The sequence below is a fragment of the Corvus moneduloides genome, chromosome 7 (assembly GCF_009650955.1).
Source record: "Corvus moneduloides isolate bCorMon1 chromosome 7, bCorMon1.pri, whole genome shotgun sequence".
NCBI lineage: Eukaryota > Metazoa > Chordata > Aves > Passeriformes > Corvidae > Corvus > Corvus moneduloides.
The window spans coordinates 13216476-13233198 of record NC_045482.1 but is presented as its reverse complement, the minus strand read 5'-3'; the positions used below and the strand labels follow the sequence as shown (position 1 = coordinate 13233198).

Sequence of the window (16723 nt, the reverse complement as noted above, 5' to 3'; positions counted from 1 at the left end):
GATAAAACGTACTTGAACAAGCCACACCATGTAAAGCAAGCTACTTTTAATGGCCGAAAATTTAAAAACAAAAGAAGGGTAAAACTTAAAGCCTGCTCTCAAGTACATGAAGTAATGTGTTTTGAAGGAGAAAATTGCTATTACAGTTGTTGAAACGAAACGTAGCGAAGAGGTTACTTCTCTGTAACCAGAAACATCCCGGCCGGGGCTGACAAACAGACGCCACCCCGAGGTGTTCTGGAGCAGTATTCCAGCGCCTGGGCTGGAGGAAGGGAGGCTTTGGGGGCTCCGTGCGAGTTGCGCGAAGACAGCTCCCGACAGCTCGGCCTGCATGGCGGCTGCGGGACGGGACCCCGGGCGGGCGGAGCGCGGCGCTGAGGGAAGGAGACGCCCGAGCCGAGCCGGGCCGGGCCGGGAGCGGCGGCTCGAGAAACCGCAGCTCCCGCCATTCCCTTCGCGGGGCGCGGCCCGCCGACCCGGAGCAGGAAGCAGAGGATGGCGTCCCTTGACCCCAGCGCGGCACTGAGGAGCGAACGGGGAATGATGGAGGTGAGACGGTGGCCGGAGCGGGGAACCGGGAGTGGGCGGGTGAGCGCGCGGCCGCCTCAGCGTCCCCTCAGCGCTCGGCAGCGGGTGCCGCGTCCCGGCGGGACGGGCGGAGCTCCCGCGGGCACAGCCGGCCCTGATCCCTCGGCTGCCGGCCGGCCCTGCGGGTCCTGCGGCTCCGCCCCGGGCGGCGGGGCCCGGCGTGAGACGGGACGGGACGAGGCGAGGCGACGCGAGGCGAGGCGGGGCGGGGCGGGCACCGCGGGCGCGGCGCTGCCGGGACGGGGCCTGCGCCGGTGCGGTGAGGCCGCGGGACAGAGGCCGTTCCTGAAAGGAGCCGCCGCCTCCCTGTTTGTGGTAGTGCTGTGGGAAGGCAAGCCCTCTGTTTAGGGGAGAGTTTCCCCCTTGTTCTCCCTCTGCCTGCCCAGTACAGTTGCGCTCAGGTGAAGGGGTGGTAGAGGTTTTTATGAGGTGTATTTCGAGGAACAGTTTTTATTGCCTTTTAACTCTTCTTATTTTACTTGTTGCAGTGCAAGAGTGACACTGTCTGGAGAGTTTATCTGATACCTTTGACACTCAGTTACTATAAGAATGCACCACTGATTATTACTACTTTTCAAATTGTTATTTAAAATTTTTTTAATGTGTATGTTTCATGGCTTTTGGTTGCCTTGTTAAGTATGATTGAAATTTTTATTCTCTACCTGCTGTACACAGAGTAATTCAATGAAACTAAAACGAAGCATTAATTTTAGAGACAGCTGCTAAAATAGCTTGGTTAGAATTTTATAAAATCAAATATTTCTGTATGTAACTGGTTGTTTTTACATTTGTTACAATTTAAAGGATTTTTTGGTTGTAAAATGTTTAAACTTAATTTTGAACAGGTATTATTTACTCTTTAATCCAACAGTTTAAGATACTTCTGGCTGTAAATATCTTAACTAAGGTAGAATTATGCAGTCTTTCCTTTCATCTGAAAAATCCTTTGTGGATTTATAGCTGTAGTCTCTTTTTTTTAAAAGGTAAGGATCTCAGTTAGGCCATCCAGATTTTGGCAACATAAATAAGGCATCTGCGTAGCAGATTTCCTAATATTATTAACTTGTGATTTAAGCTTGACTTCAGATGATAAGCAAGCTGTATATAGCTTGAGGTCAGACTTATGTCTTTGTCCTGTACACTAGTGGTCTTATAAAACACTGGTATAAAGAGATTGTTTTTCCTGTAAGATGTTTTTCTGTTAGCTACTAAGCAATAGCTGGACTTTTTCCACTTTTACCTATCACACCGCTCCTCCAGTGAGAAAATCTGGCCCATTGAGTTTCCTTGAACTGTAAAAAGATAACAAGGAGATCCAGACAGGTGTCATTCAGTATAGTTATTTTCCTAGTTCTGGCCTGTTTAAAGTTACTTTGCACCTAACTCAATTTAAATGGGATTGTACTTGCAGCTGAGTGAACTCCCAGTAGCACCTCACCATTGAAATTAGTCCTTGAAATAAAGAAGCGGCAAACCATCCTCTAACATGTTGCTGTTGCCACTGCTTGGCATTTTTGAGATGGAATGAAACATTGTTGTATCGAGGTGCTTTAATCTCCTTTTGGGGCACTGGAGAGGGATGAATGGTTGTGGTGTCCCCTGCTGGCTGTGGAACTGCTGTCTGACTGCCTCGTCCGTGGGGTAGCTTCCTCTGTGGTTGCTACACTCTTGCCATACTTTTAGCTTTATCGTAAGATTGTTTGTATACAGTAAGACTTAAAATAGCAGTAAATTGACTTCCAGCACGTGGAATGAGTTATTTTACATAAAGCAACACTCATGAAGGATAGTCTTCTGTGTTTTTCCATCACTGTCTTTTGGGTCCTGGCTGTGTATAGGAAATAGAACAGGATGACTGAGAACAGCTGATCTCTCAAAAAAGCTTTTCTCAGCTGCCAGATGAAAAGGTTTATAAGAACAGCTGGGGTTTCTTGTTTATTTGGTTTTTTAATATTATTACGTAAGTTACAACACAATGGGAAGTAGGATGAGTTTGGTGTTCTGGTGGATTGTTTTGTTTTGGGGGACGGGGGTGTGTTTAAAGTTGAGGTATTAAGATATTCCTTCTGACCATAAATGCTACAACATCCCAGGTATTTTATCGTGGGCAGTGCGTAGTCTGGGAAATGACAACAATGTATAGTACACAGGGCCCATGAGGAAGAAAGAAGAAACAAAGGTATTCCAGAAGGAATGGTTAACATTTATATAGGAAAGACTGTCAAAATTACTTCCATATTAAAAAAGATGTGCTGCAGACTTCAAAAAGATTTATCCATTTGTTCAACTGTTTGCAAAATGGTACAGAAAAATTTACATGCCTTCGGGCGTGGGAAACATGCATTATTGATGTTATTTTAAAAGGCTCTTCCTTGTTGCCAGATGGGATGAGAGAAGTGTCCTGCACTGCAAATGGCCTCCTGTTCGACATTTATTGTTTGCTAGTCTGGAGTCAGCTTTGGTGGATGAGGAAGGTCGGTGACTCTAAGGTAGGTGCTAGAAAGCTGATTTAACACTTGCGTTCCATAGCGTAAAAGGCTTATGTGACACCTGGAAGTCCTTTGTGTTTGGATGCCCTAAAGAATGTAACTGCTTGTTGCTGCAGTCATATTTTTATTAAAAATTGTGAGATTAAAAATTGATTTGCAGATCTTTTGAGTAATAAGGATTACTTTTCCAGCCTAGGTAATTCCTTTGTGTGGTGTAGGTCTCATATGGGTTTTCTTACATATATATCTCATCTCAATTGTTAAGGTGACTTAGGAAATTAAGTAATTACATTAATTTGATACGGTTATTGCTTAATAACCTAACACAGTCTAGGCTGTGCTCGTAAGTATAGTATTTGATTTCATTAATTAAAAGTTAGCCCCTTTTATCAAAGCTAAAATATATTGTTAAATATAATACTAGGGTAACCTAGTAAAGCAGAAGTTTCTCTTTAGAATTGCAGCTTCATTTAAGTCAAATATTGGTCTATAGCTGAAACAGTATAGAGCTTCTGAAGAGCTTGTAGCTTGGACTGAAGGAGGAGCTTCAGGATATGGTATGAGGATGGATTGACTTTTAAAAAATTTTTTACTTACAGATGTTTGAGAGAATCAAACGATCTGATGAAGCTTCTGCTTCTTCAGCACAAGGTAAGAAGTTCAAAAAGTTGAAAGTAGTTTTCGTTGCAGTTACATTTGAATACATAATAATTATCAGTAGAAGCATTAGTTCACCTTGTAGTTCAATTGCATACTTGGATTTCTTAAATTTCATTATGGAGCTTAGGTGGAAAGAGTGACTTCTGAATAATCCACAAAATTTCCATGTAGGTGTAAGTTTCTTGTCCTATTGTAAGCTGATTGAGACATTTTACATTTTCTCTCAGTGATCATGGATGTCACAGTAGCAATGTAGATTGCCTAGTCTTGAACCCAGACAAGTCAGTAGAAAAATTCTCATTCACCTCAGCCATGAAAGAGTAAAGCTTATTTTCTGAAGTTCTTGGATCAACTTTGCCAACAAAAGGATCTCTTAATGCTTTTTTGAACTTACTAAACCTTTTATCTTCCTTTAAAATAGTAGTTTTGACAAATGCAGTGTAAGAGAAGTAGCTAGCTACAGGTAAAACTCTCCATCTCCGCGATACTCTGTTGGTTTTTATGTTTTGTACATGTGTTTGCTTGGGTTTTTTTTATTTTTTGGTGGTTGTTTTTGTTTTTCTGTAGGAATCCAAAGACATGGTGTTGAGGGCTCTCCACAGCAGGACAGCAGTAGCAGGTAAGTTAGGTGATGATCTGACTGGCATCCAGCTTACTGCTTACCGAAGTAAAATGGGAAAAATCTGCTTTTCAGCCTTATCTGTTACCTTGTGTAATGGATGACAGTGATACAATATGGATTAAGTGTATGATGGAGATCCTTTGTGCCTTATACCCATGTACTGTTAAAAACTGTGGGGAAGGCACATTGTAGTGCCCAAAACTACTGTGTCAGTGTCAGGTGTCCTTGGTCTTTTTTTCTTTTATTTCAAAATACTGACAAAAAGACGAATGAAAATATGACTCTGCCTTTTTCTTTAGAGGTAATTATTTTCAGATTTCAGCTAACCGTGCCTTCAAGCTGTTATTCTTTGTTCTGCATTTAAGGAAAAATTTCTTTCGTGAAATTTGCTTGAGAATACTTTAAAATACATAGTACCACTTACCATTACAATTCTAAAATAGAAACATTTATCTTGCAAGTTTTTCCCATCTTTGTAGTAAGATAGATATTTAGAATTTCTGTGCTAAGGACATGGATTAAACAACCCAACATGTCTTGATAATATTACCTGCTTCTTTCAGTTTACGCAGAAGTGGACAAGAACGTCCTCGGCCTGGAGCATCCACTGTGCAAAATAGACAAGGATACTGCAACTGTTGCCATGTACACTACAGTAATCTGGAACAGGTGAGACAGCTTCTGCATAACTTGGCAGCAGATAGCAAGGACTACCTAAAGGCTTTATCAGCTTATAAAATACCAGTTTCTGCGCTGAACAACCAATACTGAGTGAAAAATAAGCACTTTGTGAATTGCACAATATGTGCACTAAGATACCTTGCTTATTTGTTACCTGTTATAAAAGATGCTGGTGGAGTGGCATGGCTGCTGCAGTCTGCTTTTCCAAAGTGGCACTTGGCTGTGCATTGCATTCATTATGTTTTTTTCTGTGTCTTTAATCTTGAGATCTGTATGTATTGTAAAGTGTTAGGGTTACAGTAATATGTTTTATATCAAGGGTGAAGATGTTTGATCAACTGTTTTCAGTTCTTTAGCTCTGTCAGTCTCCTGTCTTTTAGACTTTTTAAATTAGAAAGTAGAGGCCTATTTAATGATCTACACTTAAGAAAAATCTTGTTAATTAGAGTAAATTACAGGATGTTTGGTCATACGAAGTTCAAGAATATTATAAGTCATTTATAGATAAATTTAGAGTATTTGTTCTGGTTAAGAGACTTGTGAGCAGCTATGAGATTTGTGAGAGTATTTGTACTAGTTAGAAGAGATTTGTTAGCAGCTACCAGAACCACTAATTTAAGTTCCAACTCAAAAAGATGTTTTGATACATTTTAGCATTGAGACTGCCTAAGCATACTTAAAAATTTCAATCAAGGCTTTAAAATAGAAAAAGCTGAATATTTTTCTTTTTATTTAAGTATTTTCATAGCAATGGTGTAATATTTAAGCTGGGAAGGAATTTTTAGGAATAGGCCTGTGTGCTAGCTGTAGTATTAGACTAATCATCTGTTTTATCTTTCACCAGCATATTTTCAGCTCCCAGCACAGACATTTTACAACATACTGTAGGAATCGTATGGGTACCAGTAGCTTAATGGAGCGTTTCCTGCAAGATGTTTTACAGCATCATCCCCACAGGTACCATGACAGCAGGTATAATACAGAAGGCTTTTTTTTTCCTTAATACGTGGTAGTGGAATGCATGTGTTATGAATTCCTATTTCTGTTCTACTGTTGAGCAGTAAATTTGGCCCATTCGAGGTGAAACTTGCTCAATGAAGACAATTTAGAAAGACATGTATTTATATAAACAGCATGCAAATATATTGCTTTTGTGTTGTCTCTGCACTTTTAAACTCCTTTTCACTACTTATGGATTTGAAACAACACCAGATAGTATTTAAATGTGAAGACCTGGAAAAGAGGAGGAGTATATAGGTCAGCACTTACAATAACAGACTGTACAATCTCACATGTGTTTACAAATTCTTCAAATTTGAGCTTTATATATTTTATTCTAAATTTTATAATTCTGGGCTTTATATATATTTTGCAGCATATTTTATGGTATGTTTTGAAAGACTTCATAATTTTGGTTTGTTGATTATATCAGGTAAGTATTTACATGTTTATTTTTTCATTATCCTTGCAGTTCACATGTTCAGTTAATACTTGAATTACATTAACTGGCCAATTCATTAATACTCAGATTTTGAAAAGTATTCTCTTTATTTATCATGGGCATGTTTCAAGAGTGGTAAGAGGATCAGTGTGTTAAATTTTTCTCTGTAGGTGAAGGAAAATCAATTAAATCTCATTCCTCATTTGTTATGTTTTGAAAGTCAGACAAAAGTCCCAGTTTGATCCCAGTACAGTGTTTCTCAATATACAACTCTGCTATATGTCTGACAAGCAGAAGGGTATTTTGTCTGAAAGCACTCATTGATGTGCTTTCAGACAAAAGGTGCGGCAGAATAAGCTAATATGCATGTCTATACCACACTAGTCCAGGGCATGATGTACACATCACTACAAGTAAATAAATTGTCCTCCCATCTTAAATAAATAGATTTAATTGCAGTATCTTGAGAATATTCACCATTTTTTTGCCATGGAGAAAATACAGGATTCATTTTAAAGCAAAAAATGAAAAAAGCCCTTTCTTGAGGTGTCACTAATAAAAGATTGTTCCCTTGGTGAATGAAACCTGCTAACAAGGAAAAACAAACTACCATGTTCCTCTAAGTTATTGGAAGAAGGAATAGAAAAATTAGAAAAATAATGCACAAAATCTAGATTAAGTTGGAGGAAGAAGGGGGAAGAGTTAACCCCAAATCTAGACAGAGTTTGGAGGAAGAAAAGCAAAAATGGAAAACAAACTGTGAATAGATTTATTTTGTGGTCCTGCTCTGAAAAGAAAGTCATGGTCTTAATTGACACCTGAGGTAAGATTTTGATTCTCTTCTTTCTCATGTTAAAACACTTGGATTTATACACGGTTTCACTCAGTGCTTTAAATACCTGTTTTTACTATTTATCTGAATTCACACAAGGGATCTTTATGTGCCATTTTAAAAGGTTATGGAAATATTTGTAAAACCTGATTTGTTTTACAGAACCAGTATACCTAGTAGTTATGTGGAAAAAAGAAAAATTCATCAGAGCTTTGCCTTATACTGAATTTCAAAGCATATTGTTCTCCCCCAGTAAAAAAACAAAACAAAACCAAACCAAACACCCACAAACCACCAAATCATTCCTTCCTCTAAATATGTAAGTTTATTACCTAAAGAAATAATATTGAGCATTTTAGAAAGTAAATCTTCATTCTACTTAGGGGGGTAATTTGTAGCAAAACTGTCAGAAGTTCCTAACTATATAAAACTGTAGTTCTGTTCTCTTCTCCCCCCAGAGACATTTGCTTAAAAGTAATTTTTGAAAAGTACTTGTAGGCTGTTAACTGAGCTAGAGACTCAGGAGCTTGCCATAGTTTCTCCATATGAAAATCTATTTAGTTTTATATTTAGTCTTTCAGCAATGTCCAGATGCCAGGACACAAAGATGTTTCATGTAAAGATGGAAGAACTCTGAAGTTAGGAAGTAAAAAGATTATTTCTGCTGCATTTGGCCTTCCCGTTAGGCCTTTCAGAACTTAGGTGACCAAGAATCCATGCAAGGGCAAAGCAGCAGTTCAGCTGACAGGCATTGTTTGATTATCTGATCTATTTGATTACTTTGCAATCATATAGTAATAGAATAGTCCTCTTCTTTTTTAATGTTTCATTATATGAGGTTTCTCTTGCTTCATCAGTCTTACTTCCCTTAGCTTTATGTACTCTTAGTTATATTACCAAGGAATTACTATAAAAGGAAAGTACTATCAAATTTGTTCACAATGCTTCTGTTAGCTGATGTCTGCCATATCAGACGTCAAAAGTAAGCATCCATTTGGGTCTCACAAGGTCTGGTCATAATTTTCGAGTGCAACACAATATGCTTTACTTCAGTTATATTTACATATTTTAAAAATTGTTTTCATTGGATTTGCCCAGCTGTTACATGTTGAAGCCTTGTGGGTTCCTGTGTTGCAAATAGTCCACGTCTGTCAGCTGTGTTAAATCTGCAAGACACAAACCCTTGTGTTTGAGGCAATCCAAAAGACAGAACTGCCAGTTACAGAATATATAAAAATCTGTTGTCACAGCGAGGCTGAACAATCCCGACTTGGCTTCTTACTGGAGTGAGTCAGAAGCTGTGGTATGTCTGTGAGAAACAGTAAGCATGGAATTCCTTGGCCACATGTGCAGAGTTCCTATCAGGCAGCCATGTTTTGTAGAGTAAAGGGCATTTATTCTCAACGATGGTTTTATACTATTATTATGTTCCATTTCTCTTCAAAAGCTCAATTTTAAGTAATGATAGTATGACCAGTGAAATAACCTCTTCATAGGCTTACCACTTCAAATAAAAGAAATATCTTTACTTTTCCTGCTTTGCTGTATTTATAAAATTATTATAATCTATGTTTGGCCATTCTTAATTGATGGTTGCATGAAGAGAGTGATAACAATCTGGAGATTAGTCTTATCTTTAGCTTTATGGAGCATTTCCCCCTCCATAATTTTAAAAAATTTAGTGTCTCTGCTAAAGTAGCAGAAACAGTAATTTTAGTCTGTTCATTATAAGTGATGCAGTCTAGGTAATTACTCTTAAAAAACCCCCACACTGCTATTGCTTGACAAATTTAAGTGTATTTATAGTATTTATATAAGCTGTTTTTTTCTCCCCTGCCCTTTAGACCAACCTATGATGACATGCCACCCCCTGTCACTCTGGAGGCTCCTAGGATTTCTTGCCTGTCTTCAGAAGAGATGCAGAAAAAGAGGAGCAGTGAGAAACAGGAGATTTCCAGCAAAGACCAGGAGTCCATTCGTGAAATAGGCTCTTCTGTTCCATGCCTGTCTCGTGAGGGTACAAAGAAAACTTTTGTAACACAAGCAGGTTTTCAAAAACTTCACGGAGGCCAGGAACGTGTTCCAGGAATATCCCAGCAGTCTATCGGCATTTGTAGCGATAAGAAATGGGTAACTCTGAAAAATGCTCGAATTGCGAATCATAGCCATGAAGGTCAGTTTACAGCTGTGAGCCCTGTACCTCAGCAGTTTTCTCTCAGTCCTACCAGCCACAGTTCCTCTGTTAATCCTAAAACAGGAAAAAATGTTAGGGATTTGGTAGGATCAAATCTGTTTCTTTGTAGCAGATGTGATGAAAGAGCAATGGAGGTCTGCAGCAGTGATGTGTTGTTGAACCCACGCTTGAATCCTGCTCCAGCACTGGTTCACCCAAAACACCCTTCAGATTCTCGTCAGAATCCTACACGCAGCCACAGCAATTCTTTCTTTATTACCTCAGGTCAATCTCTCTCAAAGCGAGATAGTTTACGAACTCAGGATGAAACTCTGGTGTCTGATCTCCATCTCAGGGATACTGTGGGTATCAGCAGCTCCCTAGACCTTGGGACATCCCCACAACTAGCACGATGCAAAAACATGAAGACAAACAGAGGTGATGAAAGTTCAGTGGATGAAACTATTGAAGATGTAATTTTGAAATACTGCCATGAAACTACATCTGAAGAAATTTATTTCAAAGAAGAGAATAATCCCTGTGTACCTTTTTCATCACTTCTGGACTGTACTAATTTAGAGGGCTCTGAAATGAGTTTTGACTGTGATGCATCAATACAGGTAGGAACAGACTTACCCAAGGCAGCTATAAAAGATATAGAATTCCTAAAAGAGGTCCGAGTATGTTTGCAAGATAAAGACTATGGAACACAGCTCTCTTCTGTTTTAAAAACTGAGTCATTAGAGAAAATAGAAGCAGTGAAAAAGGATGTTGTAGTTCATACCGAAGAACCAGTTCTTCCAGCCCTGCCTCATGTGCCTCCTTCTTTTGTGGGAAAGACTTGGTCTCAAATAATGTATGAAGATGATATAAAAATTGAAGAACTTGTGCGGGATTTCAGGGAAGGTCGTTTTCGCTGCTATTTTAACAGTGAATCCTCAGCCAATTGTGCAGGGAAGAGAATGAAGAAAAAAAAGCAAAAGGATGAAAAAAGGATCAATATTATTGAGGGTAATAGAACGGAAAGTGCACCAGTTAAAGCATTGCCAGAATTTAATGATGCTTTAAGTGGTGGCTCTGATTTTGATAACCCATCTTTAGCCTCAGATACACTATGCAACCCACAAATTGTAAAAATGCCTAGGAAAAGGACGTGGCGCCTGGCTTCAAGATGTCAGGTGGTTAAAGTCAGCCATGGCACCCAGACAAGTCTGCTGAACTACCCTGTAGCAAAAAGGAAAATGTCTAGAAGAGAATCTGATCCAGCTGATCAGAAAGCAAGCATTGCGTGGCTGGAGAATGAAAAAACTCCAAACATGAAAACTAGACTCTGTGCTCTTAAACTTCCAGAGTCCTATAGCAAGATCATGAGTCCTGTTCAGCCCAAAACAGTAGTGTATGTACTCTCGTGTCCAGAGGTAAAACAGGGTAAAGGTAAACCTATAGATATTCCCAAAATGAGGAAAAATCATAACTCCACAGATAGCAAGGACTCTGTAAGGTATAAATACAAACAGTGTTCTCTCAAATATTATGACCCACTGACAAATCGAATTCTGAAAACACCTCCAAAGAGTACAGTTGGAGAAAAGGCCAAAAAGCCCTCTCATGTTCGCCAGCTTTTCAAAAGTCTCAGCATTGATGCAAACATGAAGAAACTAGCTGATGCTCAGAGAGAAAGCACACCATCAAAGTCACTCAATTGGTCAGACTTCTATGGTTCTTCTTCAGCATCTTTCCTGCCAGATCCAGATAAAGGGAATGATGCAGCCTCAAGTCAAAAGGCAGATGGACCTTCTGTTTCCACAGAAAGAACAGATTGTCTCGTATCTGAGAACTCTTTTAAACACCTAATCATTTCACCTTTGAACTCTGTGATAGAAGGAGATTATAGATTAATTCCATTTAATAGAATTACCAAAACTCCTCTGACCTCTATCAGGAGTGAGTGGTTAGAGAGGGAGACTCCAAAAGCAATATGGAAGAGAAAAGAAGGCACTAAAAAAGAACCAGTTTTTTCCAGAAAGGCTGCAGGATCTAAGTCTGTCAGATGTACTGTGGGGAGGAGAGGAAACAGAATAACCACAGGCAAACAAACATCCAGGACTAAAAAACAGCAGAAAGAGGGGATGAGAAGACAACTTCAACCTTGTGCCCAGAAATCTGCTTTCTCCATCCACAGGTGCCAGACCAGGAAAACTACAGTGGGAAAGCACCCTAAGAAAGAAAAGCCTGATGCTAAAAAATTAAAGGTGAGGAGGAAACCAAAAAGGGCCTTTCTGAACTCAACAGTTGTAACAGGGATTCCTGAAAAAAGGCAGAAAGTCACATCAGAATCTTTTCCCAAGAAGCCAGAGCAAGCTTCCTCCAAAGTCAGGAACTGGGAAGTAAGTGGAGATCGGGGTCATCCTAGCACTGTGAACAGGCCCTCTAGAAGAACTGCTGTACCATTACTTCGAAACTGTCTTGTTCTGCCAGGTGAGAGCTAGCTACCAAAAGAAGTTCTTTTTTCTTTTTTTATAGCCAGCACCTGGAAGAAGGAAGGGGGAAAAAAGGAGGTCATAGACAATGCAGTTGAATTGCTAGAGCTCCAGAAAGTGCAAAGCCAGTCTAATGTGAAACAAATAGAACTGTAAACTCAGCTCTTGTTCCTGGAATATGGGGACATAATATATTGCACTGTTCTACTGTGTAAAGCTGCAGAAGTTGTGGATTTGAGTTAAAAGCATTTAGAATCATATTTACTAGTCTTCACCTGTACATCAGCAAAATGACCTTGAATGGTATCATATTGTTATGGTATTATCAGTGCTAACAGTGCACTATAATAAGGTAATTTAGAAACTATGTTAATTAATTGTGCCTATTTTAATTTTTTCACATAATTCTAAAATGCAGAAGATGACTCAGTTGCTATGCTAGAAATTTAATGAAGATACTTCAATCGGGGCTGAATTCTGTGTACGTATTTTGTGTTTGTGTATATGTGCACCTTCTTCAACACATAATATATACTTGCCTGTGGAAAGGCATTAAAATTAATGCAGTATGATGCAATTCAGATCAAGTCAGTGCTTTCTTGAAATGAAATACAATTTTACACAGTTTTGTATTGACTTTTTTGTTCCTGAAATCATGTCCAAAGCATTTTTCTTTTGGACTAAAAGTCACTGTGGGCTCTCATCAAGCAATAATGGACCATGCTGGTAGGGAAATATGTCTCTTTAGGAGACTGTTCAAATGGTGGTGGCTGAAGTGAAATCTCGAATCCTAAAAGAAATATAGGGTTGGGTTTGAGGGTTTTTCATTTGTTTTTAATAGCTTATTGATTAAGTTTGTAGGTGAATTTCACATTCCTTAGTGAGGGGGATGGAAAAATTACAATGCAAACAAACAGCAGTGAGTTGTTTTAGAATGTCAGCCTTGAGTTTGGGGTTCTGTGCTTTTCTGACTTTATTGGGTGTAGTCTTGATTAAATTTTTATGGACTAGAAGTCGAACTTTCTTTCTAAACTGTCAGTAAAATATTTAAATAAACCTAGCACAGCATCCATCTAAATGTATTAGAGTTCAAATATTTGTTGAAAAAGCCTGGTTGAATTAAAATTGCATTCTATAGAGATTCACATTTGGCCACTGATGTTCCACCTGCTATAGTTTTATGGCAAAGAAACCCAAACGCATGGTGTTTTGGCTTAGTTTTCTTTCTTTTTTTAATAGTTGTTATGATGACAGTTTATTTAATGTGGCTAGGAGACATAAAGCCGGACTTGCGGATGTTTCTGTGCTTTAAAACCCAAGATTAATGGTTCATTTATAGTAAATTAAGCACATAGTTAAACATCATAATAATCTGGGCTTCAATTTGATATATTACATAATCTCTTTTACCTTAAAGGTCTTCATAAATTCTCTAGTGGTACATTTTTCAGAACATGAGAAAAACATGGAAAAGACCCTGCTATCTCTGGCATTGAACACATCTGTGCATTTTCTCCTCAGAAAACAAAACCATTCTTGAGTCTTCATTCATTTCTTTCAGAAGTGTCAGGGGTCACGGATTTGGACAGAGATAAAGGTGGACTTGGAAATGGTTTATTTTAATATACAGTATCTGAAGGAAATATAAAAGCTGTCATCATAAACCACATGTTCAGAGAATATTTTGGGGATCTTTTTAGTGTATATGCATATTCCCCAAGATAAATAAAAGATGTCCATGTGTCAGCTGGAAAGTAAGTTCATTTACAAGTGAAATATGGTCTGACAGATTTTGTTATTTGTTTTGTTTTAATTTATTTTATTTTTTATATAAAAGTTGATTTCTATGGATGAATTTTTTTATGGTTGTCAGTAGACACAGAATCTTATGACTGTATTGCAAGTCACTGGAAAATTAAGGGCTATAATAGAAGTTCTTATAGCCCTCTTAACTAATTGTGCCTGTATAATTTAATATTTTGTCTAATATAAAACTGATGTTTTTAAAGCAAAGTTTTAAAGGAATGGTTTTTATAGAAAGGCTAATTTTTAGATAAAGCAAAAGAAGATTTTTAAATAAAGTTTGTTTTAAAGCAAAGCTTTAACTCTATAGATAAGTCCCATTCTAACATATTTTTATGATACAAGAATGTTTTCCTATCTAACTTCTTCCATCTTACTTTTCATAGTATTTTACACGTGAAGAGCATGAATTAGTTTGTGTGTGAATAAGTTTTAATGCACATTGTACTTTAAGAACACTAGTGTATATTTGTTCTCCATACTCATTCATTGTACATTTGTCTTACTGAGTGCACAACTTTTCCTTGAAATCTTGAGTAATAAAGATGTGTTGAGGACTATAGAATGACTAATATTTTTAGACTGTAATGTCTTTTTTTTTTTTTTTTTTATAATAGACCCTCTTATCAGGATGGGGTTTTTAGAAGAAAAATGTTATATTTAAATAGAAGTGTAACTAGCTATATATTTTCCTTTAAAAAAAAGCAAAACAAAAAAAAAAGTATGAAATGTAAGAATTTATTAGAAGAATAAGACTTGAGGTGCAAGTCTGGAAACATTTCTGTGGCTGACATGGTCAAAATAAGGTTTACTGGAGGCTTGGATGTTAATCTGTGCCTCACTTCTCAGTGTTCAGAGAAACCTCTTCTGTGCATGCTCAATAACTACTAGGATAAAGCAGAAAGACTGGGATGTGAGAAGTAAATGCAGAAACTGCTTTGGAAAGAGAATTGATGAACATACTTGCAAAACAAAAGATAGCAAAGACATTCAATATCGTGCAAAAAGGAGAAAAAGTATTTTGGAGTCTTGAGAAACAGGCAAGCACTTCCCCGTTAGATATATAATACAGTTTCTGCCCATATGGAATAGAGCATTGTTTCATTAGCATCATGGCTGAAACTTCAAAACATGATTGTGGAGCCTACACAAATGTCAAACTTGAGAACTGAAATACTTTCTCTCTGAAATTGATATGCGGGTTGGTTGGTTTCGGGTGATGCTTCTATTTTTGTTTGTGTTTCCTTTTTTCTTTTGTGTTTTTTGAGGGGGGAGAGGTTTCTTTTAATGTTAGTGGACAAAGATGTTTTGTCAGTACATTTGCATGTCTTAACATGGAGAAGCAAGAAAAGAGCTGGATTAGAGAGGGATAATGTCATGCTTTTTGAATTAAATTGACAGCAGTTAGAACCAGGACCTTTTATAATAGTTGAGAAAAATGTTATCGTGTCTTCTTCAATGCATATGCAATTTTGACCTGTAAGTTCATTGTTTTTATTATACATTTCATAATTTTTAAAAGCCTCTCCCCACATAAAGTACTCATTCAGCCTTTCAAAACAACCTTAATTCTAAGCAGATAAATTTTTGTTATTCACTAGTATGGTTAACCATGAGTGTGACCCAGTCATATTTTGCCAGGTGCTAACCAAACAAAATAGCAATCCCCCAAAACTTTAGATGCCTGACACTTGCACCTCGCAGTTCTTCAGTTAATTTGCTGATAGGGTTTTTTGCTCTCTTGTTCTTTCTGATTTGCATCTAATGTTCTTGTAACTGTGTTATGAAAGTATCCCTCCCTGGCACTCAGATAAATGAGATATTTCTGTTTAATAATGGGACTATGGCTTCATCTGAAGTTGTGCTCAAGTTTCATACTAAATTTGTGCCCAAATGAGAATGTGTTTTTGTGGTTTTCATGTTCTTGTTATTGATAATGTATTTTGCAATAATTGCTTGATGTTGTAATTTTTTATCTGCTTCTCTATATCTCCTGTCTGTGGTCGTTTGACACAATGTGGTTTTGTAAAGATACAGGGATTCTACACACTCATCCAGTGCTGTTACTGGATGTTCTTTCTCTGTATCTTCTCCTCATTTTATTTCAGATTAATTGTTCCATTGTTTTTCTCAGTCATGTATTTGGATCTCTTTTTTTATGTTGTAAAGAGCTAAATTACAGGGCAGTATGTTCTGTTTGGAAGTAAATCAGTGTCAGGTAACAGAAGAGGATGTTGTCCCAGTCTGAAGCATAGAGGGCAGGTTGGTACAGGTGCTCCTGTGCTTGGGAGTCTGCTTTACTTCACTGAATAGTGTGAAACAGGAGTGGGATGATGATTCTTGATTCCTTTGCTGGTCTTCCTTTCTTTTTCCCTTGGGGTCACTCTGCCTGAGAACAAAGTAATCTAAACTCATACTGGAAATAAAGGCTTTTCAGCTTTTGGTGTTTTGGGGACAGATAGGAAAAGTAAAATGTATCTCTCTCACTAATGTAACTAAAATCACTGAATTTTTTCCTTTAATGTTTTATCTGCTGAATCACAGAATTCCTGGTAATATTTTTCAGAAAAATTTGTAATAGCATAGTTCTGAGCATGCCCAGAAGCAAAGGTTTTGTTCCTTGTTTGTTTGTTTTGCAGCTATAAATTAATTCATTCCTTCAGCTGAACAAATCTTGCTTTAATAAAATAAAGAATGAATATGTACTTTTGGAGTTTCTTTATTCTTGAAGTGGAATTTAACTTGAAGCTGTTTGCTATAATTTGTTGTGGAAAGAACACTACAGAATGCCATGGAATAAGCTACTAGTCTGAAGGCAGACAGTCATAATTTAAACAACTGTTCACAATGGTGTGATATCTTGACTCAGTGAAGCCAAGATTCGTCCTGTTCTGTGCCAGCTGAAGGATGACACTCTAGGATGGCACTGAAAAGGTGACATACATTTAAAATGT

At 37.9% G+C, this 16723-nt stretch overlaps 1 protein-coding gene across 2 annotated transcripts; it reads left to right on the top strand.

The window, feature by feature from the left end:
- Nucleotides 1-265: 265 nt before the first annotated feature.
- ZDBF2 (zinc finger DBF-type containing 2) lies at nucleotides 266-16474 on the top strand. 2 transcript variants are annotated; one of them, XM_032113918.1, is made up of 7 exons: nucleotides 266-549; nucleotides 2971-3077; nucleotides 3677-3728; nucleotides 4305-4356; nucleotides 4923-5028; nucleotides 5885-5997; nucleotides 9158-16474. In XM_032113918.1, exons 2-7 carry the CDS (start codon nucleotides 2976-2978, stop codon nucleotides 11973-11975), a joined length of 3243 nt encoding a protein of 1080 aa, XP_031969809.1. In that variant the 5' UTR covers nucleotides 266-549; nucleotides 2971-2975; the 3' UTR covers nucleotides 11976-16474. The 2 variants fall into 2 exon arrangements, with proteins under 2 accessions (XP_031969809.1, XP_031969808.1); XM_032113917.1 differs by having other exon boundaries at nucleotides 267-549; nucleotides 5885-6012.
- Nucleotides 16475-16723: the final 249 nt, after the last annotated feature.

What these genes read in the sequence shown, in the direction of transcription:
- ZDBF2 (XM_032113917.1), top strand. Translation starts at nt 2,976, where the DNA reads ATGAGAGAAGTGTCCTGCACTGCAAATGGCCTCCTGTTCGACATTTAT. An exon ending in TTCTGCTTCTTCAGCACAAG is followed by an intron (nt 3,729 to 4,304) that starts GTAAGAAGTTCA and finishes GTTTTTCTGTAG; the next exon opens with GAATCCAAAGACATGGTGTT. An exon ending in CAGCAGGACAGCAGTAGCAG is followed by an intron (nt 4,357 to 4,922) that starts GTAAGTTAGGTG and finishes TGCTTCTTTCAG; the next exon opens with TTTACGCAGAAGTGGACAAG.